The 13,517-nt window shown below is 40.0% G+C and overlaps 1 protein-coding gene across 15 annotated transcripts in view; it reads left to right on the top strand.

Moving 5' to 3' along the window:
• LIMCH1 (LIM and calponin homology domains 1) overlaps positions 1-13,517 on the top strand; it is a 181,319-nt gene that overhangs the window by 77,038 nt on the left and 90,764 nt on the right. For all 15 annotated transcript variants that reach the window (XM_065836883.2, XM_065836882.2, XM_071807416.1 and 12 more), the window contains exon 3: positions 1,433-1,502. In XM_065836883.2, coding sequence (XP_065692955.1) covers positions 1,433-1,502 — 70 coding nt within the window. The remainder of the gene's footprint in view (positions 1-1,432; positions 1,503-13,517) is intronic.

The raw sequence follows: 13,517 nt of genomic DNA on the forward strand, positions 1-13,517 counted from the left end.
CTTAGGACAGGTTGGACAGATGCTTTATTAACTGTGATCGTAGAGAACATCTAGAATAGCATCTCCCCCTATGCTCTCCTCTCAAAGTGATTGCAGAGACCCAACCTATATACTGTCTCAGGGAAAAAAAGAAAGAGGTGAGGAAAAACAATAATTTCAATGTTAATGAAGTCAGGCATCGACCTCTGGGAGAGAGGGACTCCTTAATGAGCTTGATATCACAGTCCTAAGAAGGAATCAACATAAATAACACGGCAGTGTGGAGAGATGGCTCTTGGAGGACACTATAGGAATGTCACACCCAGTATTATCTTAGCTCATAAGTGGAGAGTTGGAAACAATCAGAGACTTTTAGTTTTGACTTGAAAGGAATGTTCTTTTAGTTAGAATAAACTTCTTAGCCAAACCTCTCGAATCTTAAATATTGATATTTTTACCACCACAGTAGTCTGTTACAAGAGTCAGTTCTTGAATGGAGACAGTGTCAGCACAAAGTGAGATTCCACTCTTCCATGGTGGGTGTTCTGATTTTTAGAGAGGTTTATGTTATGATAGATATCTGTGTTTCTCTTCAAAGATTTTGAATTTGAAGTGAGTGTCTTGACCTGATGATTTGCTTCCCAATGGATGCAACTGGTTGAATTTTACTCCTTTGGATAAAAGACATAGGGGTTTTCTCTTGGGCAAAGGGTGGTAAAGAAACAGGATTTGTTGCAACAGGATTTTGTAATTAAAATTCCACTTTTTAGAAGCTTGAGATTTTTTTTTTTGAATATTCTAACAATGAGCCATGTCAGTACTTCTCATAGCATGGGGAACATTGTTTGGAGGGGTTACTAATCTTAGGACACCAAACAGTATTCAACTGTGGTATCACTGGCCTAGAGATGTTTTCAAGCTGAGGTGGGTTTCTTTGGACTCCCTTTTTATTTTTTTCACATTTATATTTTATGGGGACCTCCGTTCTCCACAACATATGCGAGGATGGTATTTAATTTCAAGTACAGATGCAGAAAAATAGACAGGCCACCTATTAAGTGCATGTCCTTTCTCACTTACCTGCAGTGCAGAAACTGCCAGACTGTTCTTCCCAAGCTATGGTGATACACAGGCCCTTCTAGGCATGACCTGCCTCTAGGCAATGGAAGCAGACTTATGTGACAAAATTCACCCACAGCCTGTGAAGACTGATGTGTTCTAGATACATTTAGGCTATCAGGGAAATATTGTTGTGGTACTGTGTTGTGGATATTTTTCACCCTATTTTTTTTCATTTCAATGATGGATCTTTGGGTATACATGTTTTCAGGAGGGGAGAAAGGGAAACACCTTCCTTTTCAGCCATACCGAAATCCTTATGTGCTAGGGACAAGTGTTTGATAATTTTGGATTGTGTGACTGAACACTCATAAATATTCCTTTCTCATAACAGGTTGCTGAATGCAATAAAGCCAGGATTGGTAAAAAAGATCAATAGACTACCGACACCCATTGCAGGTTTGGTGAGTATGTCAAACAGAGAAAAAAAAATCTTTCAGTCCTGCTTTTTTGCACCTTGATTTTATGACTCTGCGATTTAGATAGCAATGATTTTTGTAACCTGAACTCTTCTAACCTACTAAATTCAGACAGTCCCTCTGAAATCTGAACTCTCGGTGTAGTCATCTTAAGACCTTCCAGTCTTTTTTCTGGAAGTGGGCAGTATTCAAGAAGCAGAGTATATTTATAGGGGAAGAATATCTTCTTGGTTGTATGCCATCTTCTAGTTGTGGTGCTAGCTTTAGAAGGATTGGAATGCATGTATTAGAAGCTGTCACCACAGTTTTCTTTTCGAAAGAAAGAAAAATGTACTCGTGTATTATGTCTCATTTTCTCTCTACCCCAAATACCACTCTGCAGCTAATATTCATTGTGAGACTACCCAGGGAACTGTTTGATGTTGACTTTAAGGGCAGGGTAAAAGTTGGCCATAATCTGTTGTCAGTGGGGAAGGCCACAGCAGAGGTGCTGACAGCCCGTGGGGTGCTCAGGAGGTCACCTCAGAGGGTGGCTCAGACCTGTGCTTGCTGCTGGGGAAGGAGGTGGGGTGTTGGATCTAATAGGGTTAGCCACATAGAAATATGGCTGTATTGATTTTACCTTGAGGTAAAAGGGCCCCTGAACATGTGGAAGGTGACCATCCTTGATCTAGACTAGTGATATATACATGGTTCCTTTCTGTTCTGTCACTATTCACCTTGTAGTTTAGTTGTGCAAGTTTCAGAACTTGTTGGTAGCTGAGGTTAACTTTCTAAACCACATTAAAAAGTTTCAGTGTATTAGAAACCATGTTACATTCATTTTAAAATTGGTTCTATCATGCAATTACATAGCTTTTGATTCTGGATCCTTCAACCTGTAGATTGACAGGCATATTTCTGCATGAATACTACCTAGTTTTAGGATTTAATTTGTGATCTCCACCACCCTTTCTCTGAAGTTTCCTTGTGTGCCTTTCTTTTGCCTCTAAAACCCATCTAGTTTTATTCCTGTGCAGTCCTATTTGAAAGGAATATTCGGTATAAACAGCTGTGAAAGATAATACTATTGCAGTTTTCTTTTCCTTGGCTCCCTTTCAGGAAAGACTCAATTTTTGTTATGACTGTTTTAAGAGGATGATATTGAATTACACTGGGGTTTTTTCCTATTCATATGTAAAATCCCAAAGGTAAGGTGGTTATAGTAGAAGGGACATAGAAGTCATCATTATGTGTTTGTATTTTTCTCATTCCTTGAGATAAATCTCTCTTGTAAGATGTATATCTTCAAGGCATTACAAAAAACAAAACCAAAAAGAGGTGGTTTTCAGGCTATTAATGATACAGCAGATCTTCTTAGTGTTGGAAAGTGACTTTTTTCACCTTTGTACCTGTGTGCTCTATTTACATTTAGTAATTACTTTTCTAAATATTTTTCCTAATAAATACGTAGGCGATTTAAAAAGTTCACTGGTGCTTCTGCCCTCTTGAACATTACCAATTATTGTTTTTAGCAACTGTTCTGTGAATAAATTGCTCCAAACAAAGAAAGCCATCCAAAGGTCCCCTTGCTTTCAAAGGTTTCTAGTTCCACACCTGCTGACTGTTGTTGCCATTTTTACTTACAGGGATAAGTGGCTCCTTAAAAAGGATTACATGTGAATTTAAATGATCAAGTGTTCTTGTCTGTTACACATATTTATGTATATTCTTTTAAAGTACAGACATCAGGAGTATGTTTGAGTGCAAGGTGTATCTTTTTTCTTTTACCTGTATCATGTCCATGTATCTGAAAAAAAAATATTGACACCATAGTCCAGAAACAGTTATACCTCCCAGTGAGTTGACTGCATATGGGGTTTTTTCCTATTCATATGTAAAATCCCAAAGGTAAGGTGGTTATAGTAGAAGGGACATGACTGCATATTCTTTTATTTATTGCCAATTTTTCTTTATTATCTTAGCTTTGGTTGGCTTGACATAGTATACAGTTACTTCTTTCCAGTTATTTCACCCCTGCAAGTGTGATTTCCTCAGTACATGTAGAAATACTGTAAAAGCTTCAGTACCTTCTCTGTCTTGTGTGAGATAAATGCTCTTAGATACTACTTCTGCCTGAAAAGTGTAACTTAGTCATTTTAACAGAATTAGTTGTTTTCTCTCCGGTAGCTGATAGAACAAGAATTTAGTTCACTAGCAGATACAATAAGTAAGTTTTATTTTTTAGAGTTGGAGCTAAAACATGTGAGTAATTGTGAAATACTCAAAGTGCCTTTTGTTTCATCTTCAACCTCCAGAGACACAAACAGTCATATATTATGTAGCTCTACAAAACGTCTACTTTAGTCTAATTCTCCAGATGATACTCTCTTTTTCTCCTTTGTTATTGTAAGGACAAATGAATAAGTATGCTTTATTGAAAGAAAGTAACAGTAAACTTGAAGCCGGTATCAGAGACATGCTGAGATGTTCACCTGGGAGTATTATGAGGTGTAAAAATTTTGCCTATATTTCATGTTTGAGTGATTTCTCATAACACTGCTGTGAAATATTATGTATAACTGGTCTAGTGCTGACAGATTGAATTCTTCAAACTTTTCCTGGTGTTTAAAGCTAGATGAATCTCCAGTTACTCTGAAATTCTTACCAGTCACTTCCTCATGTGGTTTAGGGGGGAATGGCTTATTTGCAGACCTTTTGTATACCAGAACAGCACTTGTAAGCAAAATTTATTGTTTATAGTGTTGTAGTGCTAAAGTAAGGGCTCGAGGATCTGCACACTACCGTACTAAGCACAGGCCATATAAATACACAAAGATGACCTTAGTCTACTTGCAAATCTAAGTCAGAGTGTGGATTGTGTGCAGCATTACATATAGAATTACATATCAGCTTGCCAGGCTTGTTTGTAGTTTGCTTTGATCTCCAGAAGTGCCGACTGCTTCTGTTATCACAGAACAAATGATACATTGCTTTAATGAAATAAAATGTGGGACAGTTTGGTATTCAGACATACAGTAACTATTAAATTTGATGAAATTCTTTCTCATTCCTGTTCAGCGTTCGTTAATCCAGAAAGTTAATGCTCCCTCCAAAAAACAAGTTCACAAAACATCCAAATAACGTATTAAACCTAGGTAGGAATAACAGGCGTTGTTGAAAGAGCTGTGTTGTCGGAAGAAATTTTCTCGTGTGAGTAATTGATACTGAGCATCTTTAAGACTGTCAGCTTTCCAGAAGCATCATTCCTTGTATTTAATTGTGCAAGGCTGGAAAAGTATTTTGGCTGAGTTATTAATTAGAAGACCATGTGAAGCTGTGGAAGTCTTACAAAGATGGTGTGTTAGAGTACAATTATTATAAATAATGTATAAGCAATTTTTTTAAAAAGTAGCAATTTTTTCAGTGAGTTGCTGTTGGTTGCTTTCATTTTGTATGACGCTCATAGTGGGCACAAATAATTTTTACAGTTTCTACTAATTGCAATTTTGTACAACTGTGCTTTATTATGTATTTGGTTCTATAGAAATAAAGAAATTCCAAGATGATCATAGATAAACTTTGTTCTGTAATGCTAACCACTGTATGTTGACTATCTTTTTCCCTTACAAAAATTTCTAGTTTTTGCTTCCTGTCACTGAATAATGTCACTCTGTGTGAAAATAAAAGGTTTCTGCCTTATCTTTTGTTTGACAGGGTTTAGGAGAGTTTGTAGCATTACTTCAGTTCCTTGAACAATCCCCACAGGAGCTCAGACACTTACTTCAGAGGCTGTGTGAAAGAGTCTCACATATAATAGTAGGAAGTAGTCAAGACAAAGTTGGAAGGCTGAACTTTACCTTGTATCTTGGCTCATGTTTCAGCACTACTGAATAAAAATCTGTTTACTGTGACATCCAGTTTTCAGCTTATGTACAGTCCTCAACTTTGTGACATTTACATGATTTGGCGATGGAAAAAATAGCTCTGCAAAAGTCAGCTGGTTGCATGGTTAACACACCAAGATGAACAGAACTGTAACGTGCTGCTTGTTGCTTTGAAAACAAGGTAGTTTTTTTCTGTTATTATTTTCCTAGGCAGTTTCTGTTGGCAAAGCGTTCTCTGGAAACCTGCTATGAACCTTATTAAGAATAGCTACCTGTCTGCTGGTGGTGATAATTTGCTCTTGCGTTGTACTATTGCAGAAATTCTAGTGTTTATGCCGTATGATGTCCCAGAGAAATTGCAGTGTTGTGTTAGCTTTCAGGACTTTGTGCTTCTAAGTTCAGCAAATTAGATCTTTTTTCTTCATGCTGTTATGAACCTGAAAATACAAACAAAAGTTATTTGTATTGTGGCCTTGTATGCTTGTGTTGTTTGATTTATTTTATGATTTTTTTAACCACCAAAGCTTTCTAGACTCTGCTTCAAATTCACATTTCACTTAGGTTTTCCTGCCTATTTGTTTTGGTGTCATCTGAGCTGAACAGAGCTACGTTATAAAATTCCTGCTCAATGAATTTAGCCATATGCTGTACTTGCAAACATTTCTGAGTTTCAGGAAGAATATGAAAGTAAACTAACAGGTGTTTCTTAACGAGGCTGTTTGTAAACAGAGTCTGTGTGGAACAATCTACAGTGATGTTGTAGTTAATTCATGGCAGAGGAGGAAAACAGTCATCCGTTCAAATTTGGCAGGAAGCACAGAGGAAGCAGCATTGATGGAGAAAAAATGAGATGCAAACCAATAAAACCTAAAACCATACACTGAAATTCAGCTGTTTCTTTTTTAGACTGGATTGAAGGGTTTTATTGCTTCCAATTAACCATGCAAATGCTGTCCAGAAAGCAGTGCTCTCCTTCTGTTTAGAGAAAAACTAGAGAGTCAAATGCATAACACAATGCTGGCATCTCATTTAGTATTTTATTGGTTAAAATGTGCTTACTCTGGTGTTGGGTTTGGCTCCAAAACCCTCATACTTTCGATGCTGGAAACTAATCATTGATCTGACATCCGGCATATGTGCCGGAGACGTATTCCGCTGCTTCACTTGGGTTCAGCCTGTGTTGTCTGGGCTTCCAGGTTTGAAGTTTATCCTGATATATAGGTGTCAGAGAGGCTGAAATAATAGGAAATTCATAAAAGACCTGAACTGTCAAGAAAAAAACAAAAGGGAAGTAAATGACCCCACCTTATTTATTTGCTTTTGATGGTCTCAGTTGCATTTAGCTATAAAGCTAACCCTCAGAGGAGTGAACCCAGCCAACTCTTAGTCTTCATGTTAATAAACCCACTCTGGCTCCTGAGCTGTCCTCAATATCCGTGAGCAGTCCCTTCTGTCCTCAGCTACCAGCTGAAGGATTGTGTTTGTGATGGCTGGAGGTGAAACTTGGAGAGAATGACACCTTGTTCTCTTCTGCATTGGCCACTGCTAATCCCTCACAGGCTTCTGTGTGGTTGCTATACCTCTGGCCCCAGCCAGCACTCAACCAGGCTTCTGCAGGGCAACCTCACTGCTCAGCTTCAAGGCCTTTCTTCTTCTGGATGCTTCCTTGGCTGCAGTACTTACAGTGCACTCAATAAACTAAGGTGTTTGTTGGCAGGGACCACTACTCATTATGCTAAGGCTACTATCCCTTACTGCCAGTGTCCAGGAATGTGTCCCTTGTTATAAGCCAAAGTCTCTCATTTAGCACCCAGAACACCCTGAACAGTTTCCTTGTTGGGTCAGGGTGGTGCCAACCAAGATGGGCAAATGTTTGTTGGACACACGTGAAGAACAGCTATGAACTGTAGCTGCCGTGGACAGATGCAAACTTTGTCATGTTATTGAGGCCTGTTCCCAAATCAGACTGGTCAGGATTCAAAAGCGCAGCAGTTTCAGTCAGCTAAAGCCATGCCCGGAGCCTGCTGAGCTCTGCTGCTGAGAATGTCATGACTTGATTTGGCCAAATGCTAATAATATGTGTAAGCTCTCTGTGGCAAGGCTCATCTGCTAGGCTGTTTTTGTCTAACACCTCACCCCATGAGTCCTGCTCTGTGGCCAGGACTTCTAGACAGTATGTTAATACGAATAATAAATAACCCTTACAAAAATATCACAGGCATTCCTGTGTCATTCACAGTCTGTTTTTAGACTGCTCCTGCAACTGGAGTCTTCAACCATAGCTCTAATCAATAGGTTTATAATAATCTTTATTCACATTGAATAATTTTAATGTTAATACACACATTTAGAGGTAAGGAGAACCTTTTCTGTGTTAAAACCAAAAGAGTATGGTCACTGCAGAGGATTGGTTTTGTTTTTGTTTTGTTTTACATGGTTTTATCATGCAGCCTTGAGAAGGGAAAGCCAACTACCGTGCTCTACTAGAAAAGGTGCTTGATTAAAAGCAAAGAGTCTACCTGTTCGGGGGGCTGTCAAGTGACTTTACAAAGATGTTATTTATAAAACTGAATAAATAAAGGCTTAGTGTAAGGATTGTTTACTTCTATTTTTGGACATAGGAGGTTTAATAAAGTGAAGGATTCCAGGGGTAACATTTGAAAACGGCAAAAAGAAAAACATTGCTGCTGCTGAAGCCCTAATGCTAGGCAGCTGAAACATGAACTTGCCCTTATCATGGCATTAACCTTTACTATAAATGACAGAGTCTTTCCTCGGGTTGGGGAGGGCAGCTGACTTCCAGGAGGAGCTTATTTGGTACCCGTGGAAAATGCAGGTTGCCCAGTGGATTAATTTTTAGATTTGTTTTCAGATCCTAAAGCACCCTTTTGCAAATTCAGCCATGACTTGCATTATGTTGGTTTAGTGACTCTGGTCAAGTGAGTATTTCAGAAAAGGCAAGCTTTAGAAGAACAAAACCTTTAATAATCTGTAAGTATCAGAAAAAATTATAATTTAGCAAAATGCCATTCACTCTGTAGCTGAGAGTGGCACTAAATGAACTGAAGAATCCAGTGCCTTCCTGGAGCTGTTGTCTTAGAAACAAAAGGCCTTCTGAGCAAAATGACTTAAACTCTTCAGGACAAATCCCACTGTTGAAGCTTATGACTTCTCTTAATAGTTAGGCAAATGCCATGTGCTCTGGACATGTGTACCATTTTCAGGAACTGTCAGTGGAAGAGTTGGATGCCCTAAGTCTGCGAATGTGTTGACTGTGCCCTGTGGTGAATGTGGCACTGTCAGAGTAATATCCAGGAACTTGCAATCTTTGGGTGATGTCTGTTGCAGAATTGATTAGTTTGGCAAAGAGAATATAAGAAGAAGCACTGAGCTGGTGCGCTGCACACGAGCATGTGTGGTGAGCTACGAATATCCATGTCTTGTGGCCAAAAGAAGTATCAGCTGTATTTTCTGCTTTTCTCCTTAACAAGAAAAACTAGACCTGAGGCTATGGTTGCATCAGCTGTTCTAAAGTTGACTTTCCTATACCTTCTACCATGCCAGCACTACCCCACGAGCTGGAGCTGGCCACTGATCCACCTGAAAAATGCGCTTCTCCTTCATCTAACAGCATGTAACCTCATGAGCAGATGTGGGGGCGGGAGGGAAGGAAGAGAATCACCATGTTGGGGAAGGAGATGTCATTCAATCAGTTTAAAGTAGCTGCGAAGCTGCAGCTAGGGAATTTAAACTTAGATGCAATCCCAAAGCTATTGGCCAAAACTGAAGGACACAGGGACCTGGGCAATCTCATCCTCAAATCCCCCATTTAAAGGTTGTCTGTATTTAAAATGATACTTAATAGTACTCTCACTTCCTAATTCTGGAAAGCCTCTCACAGGTTGGAGTCTGTAGGTCTGCACTATAAATACCATCTCTGATCCTCAACTGTCTTTTTCAGTGATGTGTAGCCTCTGCTGCAGAGAAGAACAACATACCAGTATTTATTTGACAATAAGAGCTAACGTGTCAGTGGGGTGGACCAGAGTAAGAATATTTACTGTGTTTGCTGCTACCCTGTGTTCTCACAGCATCTGAGAAGCCGCTACCTATAAAATCCATATGATGCAGTCTGGAGAATGTTGATAACTGGATAACAGTGGTGCTGGAAATGTGAAAGGGGAGGCTACCTTCCAAAGAGCTCTTAACCTGAACAGTCCCTGGGAGGTGAGTGGGAACAAAAGTCTCCACATTGTGATCAGACCAGCAGATCTGCCATCTCAAAATGGGCCAGGAAGGCTCAGATTTCCTATTACCTCCTCCTCTTGTGAGTAGGGGGCAAGCGTGAGTTAGCAACAGCCTGTCATGACCCTGGCCCTGAGGCTGAAGATGGTGGCAGAAGAATGCTGTCCCTAATCCCCTTCCTGGCTGTGAATCAACTCAGTGAAGTCTGTTGCAGTTTACGTCTGCTAGCAACTGTTCGTACTGTTACTATGCTGAAAACCTTTCCGGGCACTGCAAGTGGATTTCTGTCGGATGATGTGCGTGTCGCTCACAGGGGTGTACGTGCTGAATGCAGATGATGGAACATGTCTTTCCCCAAAGATCACGTTGCGGTTGTTTCCCTGACTTAAAGCAAACAAGCAAAAAGGCAAACTAGTGCAAAACTGATGCCTTAGAGATCCGCACACAGTGATTTCTTTGGTTTAAGAGCCCAGTAAAATTCTGCAGTCTGGTACTGTGGTCAAGAGTTCACAGAGGCTGAAATCTCTGACACAGAAGTCTCCTTTCCTTCTGCATTCCTCAGTGCTCCTGGATTAAAGCCATTCGCTTCCTGCTTGGCACCGTACTTTCCAATTGTAATGTGTTTCCTCTTAAATGTCCAGAGGTCTAATGATACTATTGTAAACCTGTTAAAATTAATGCTGCAGAGGAAGCAGCTTAGTTAATTGCTTGTGCAAAAATACGGTGGTAGGCTGAACTATCTGACTGAGGGACATCAAGGGCATTAACTGTTAACTTTTTGAAAGCTGAATAGTCTGGTCATACTATGTGGAAATCTGTCCCACAGCTTAGTAGGAGAATTACAGATCCATTTCTGGACAAGAAATATAACTAACACTCCAGAAAATTAATACTAAAGTACAGAGGCAGTCCTCAGCTATTTTAAGTGGTGTCCTTCTGTCAAAGTCCTTGCTACTGCCACATCTTTCTTTGTTTCTGCCTCCTCATCTACATGCAGGAAGCACTGTTACTTAGATGGCAAATGTCTGTTTCTGTTTGGGGCAATAGTCCTGCTGATTTATTGCGGTGTGATGTGTGAAAGGGGTTTTCTTTTCAGGCTTTTCAGAAGGGGAGAGTATTGAACTTGCTAAATGCGTGCATGCATCCAAGTGTGTACTGAGTTCAATTCCACTTCGTTCAGTCCATTCTGTATGCTGCTTCATCACGTCAGCTTTTCTCTTTGAATTGTTCTGGTTCTTATGCACAATTTAGAACCAAGCTTATGTTTCCCCATAAGACCAATGGTAAACATTAGGCTTTTCCCCCTCTTTCCCTTTGTTTTCCATTTTAGTGGTAACGTTGGTGTTATTTGCCCTCGTTTTACTGCAACAGCTAGAGAGAGGTTACTCAACTTGGTGTGTTGCAAAGCTGTACCCATGTATTGGGAGGCACATTGGACTGAGTGCCAGATGTGACTCTCACCCCTTGCACCTGTTGTGGGGCAACAAACTGGTAACTTGGGCTGCTGGTATCCTTGCTTCTTGCCTTTTATAACTGTTGGGTTGCTTGGGTGCTGTGTAGCTTGGCTGCACTGCCAACAAATCCCTTGGGTGTTTCCAGGCATTCCTCGACGTTTCTAATACCTTCTCTTAACAAAAGCTGCCTCGTCGCTGTTGTCCTTTGAATACAGTTTCTGGTTTGGTTGGAAGAGGCTTGCTGTTTTTTCCAAAACCAATCCTAACTTTACCACTCCTGCCTAGCAACAGCATTAGGGATCTTAAAGCTAACGCCTGGCATTGGCTGAATGCATGACCTGCCAATGGGTCTTTGCATCCCCATCTCTGCATTCAAACTCCAATCACGCAGTTGTAGAGGCTCCTGTGAAGCTGCTTGATGATCACCTTCTGAGAGGAGCTGCAGGCCTGGTTGCCTGGTGATGGGCACGAGGAGACGGAGCCCAGTAGCCACAACTGTAAAAGCTCATCAGTGGGATGCGTACTTAACCATGCCGGCAGCAGTGAGTCTTTGACTAACTATGGGGGGGATCCAAGGTCATTTTGTCAACTAAGGAGGGCTGAACTGTGAAGCAGCTCTGTTTCCTTGGCCAGCAGTGCGTGGATCAGGAATGCTGGTCGGTGGTTTTTGTTTTTCACCTTCCTGTCCTTCCCACCTCCTATGTCCTCCTGCCCTGCAGACCATGGCAGTGAGTAGGACTGTGCTATAAACACTCTCTCCCTCTTGATCCTGGTTTTCTGCCCAGAGCTGACAGGTCTGCTAGATAAGAAGTGTGACGTTTATGTATTAATTTCTGGAGTTACAGGGATCAGCCACAAAGTATTAACACCACTATACACTATGTCCACTGTTTTTTAAAAGGGAGGATGGTGAATAGGTTCAGTTATTTGAGGTTTTAAGTAATTCAGGGCAATTTTCAGTGTAATTAATACATGTAAGGAATTTGACCCTTGTTGGGATAACAAGAAGTTCTGGATAACTGAGGTGATACTGTAAACAAGTTGTGAAAATTGTGCCAGAAAACTGTCTGCATGGGTCAGTAGCACAAGCTAATAAAATCGTTCAACTTCTGATCTAGAAAAATAATGTATACCATTTTACTTGACATATGCAGAAGCAGAAAAAACCCTTTCCTTTTGTACAATTCTCGGATGTTTTCTTTCATTAAGTTCCTCCTGTTACCCCTGAAGAGGTCAGGCAGTAGTTGCTTCTTAAGCCATAACAACTGTTTGAAAAGCATAACTTGAAATATCCTGAGAGTGCCACGTACATCAGACAGGCTGTTTTGCTGTGCTGTTTATTTTCAAAGAAAATACAAGCAAATTTCAAAAAAACCCTACTACTACAGGCTTTATACTATATATTGGAAACAATGTATAGTCTGACATTTCATAAACCAAATTATGAACAAATGGAGGAATTGCATCAATTATTGGCAAAACTAGTTGCAAACTAGTAAACAGAATAGTCCCCAGAGAGCACTGTCAGAGCTTTTATAAAAGCCTACAAAGAGACAAAGAGAGGTAAATAGATAAATAAATGTGCACCAAAAGAGAACATCAAATTTGTTGCTAAAGTCAATGTCTAGTAACTGCCTTATGTAAAAAAGAAACATGGCATAAAGATTGTAATAGGAGACTGGCTTTTTTTGTTCTGGGTTTTTTGAGAAGCAGAGCTCGGCTGGCTTAGTCTTCTTTCTTAGTGTGCATGCCTGTATTTTATTTTTATGGTGCTGAAGAGTGGCTGGGTGGAACCTGAAATTTCAGTGAACTAGAATTTTAGACAAGGAAGAAACAAGATAATTACATCCTCTTGGATAAGTGTTGCAGTCAAACAAAAACTTGAGTAACCCAGGTATTAGCAGAGTGATATTAAAATGTGTGATACTTTATCTTCAGCAATATCACACTAGTTGTTGATTGTTCTTTCACTCCTGTCTGAAACAACAAAAAGAGCAAAAGTCAATCCAATATTATGATTAGTTTAAAGGGAATTTAGGAGCTATATCTTCAGATATGCCTGATCTCTGCTTCTGAGCATCTTAGATCTTTGAATGATACAGTCAACAACGATCAAAATCTGTTCTCCTGCAAAATAAGTATCGCGCTTACTGGTATGAGTGTCTGCCTTCACAAGTTTGTAATGAAGAAAGGACACTTAGATGTCGTTAGAAAGGAAGCAGAGAAACAGGTCATTTGTCAGCACAGTGTTATCAGCAAACCCGGGATCTAACTGCTGATGGCTCTTCCTAGGCAGAACTGAAATGCAGAATCTTGGGGAGGATAATGGAGTAGTTCTAGTGAAATTTAGAAGAGGCTACTCATAAGCATGAGGACTGTACATGAGAAAATACAAAATCCAAAAATCTGCCTAGAGTCAGCACCCACTGTATTAG

The sequence above is a fragment of the Patagioenas fasciata genome, chromosome 4 (genome assembly GCF_037038585.1).
Source record: "Patagioenas fasciata isolate bPatFas1 chromosome 4, bPatFas1.hap1, whole genome shotgun sequence".
Taxonomy (NCBI): Eukaryota; Metazoa; Chordata; class Aves; order Columbiformes; family Columbidae; genus Patagioenas; species Patagioenas fasciata.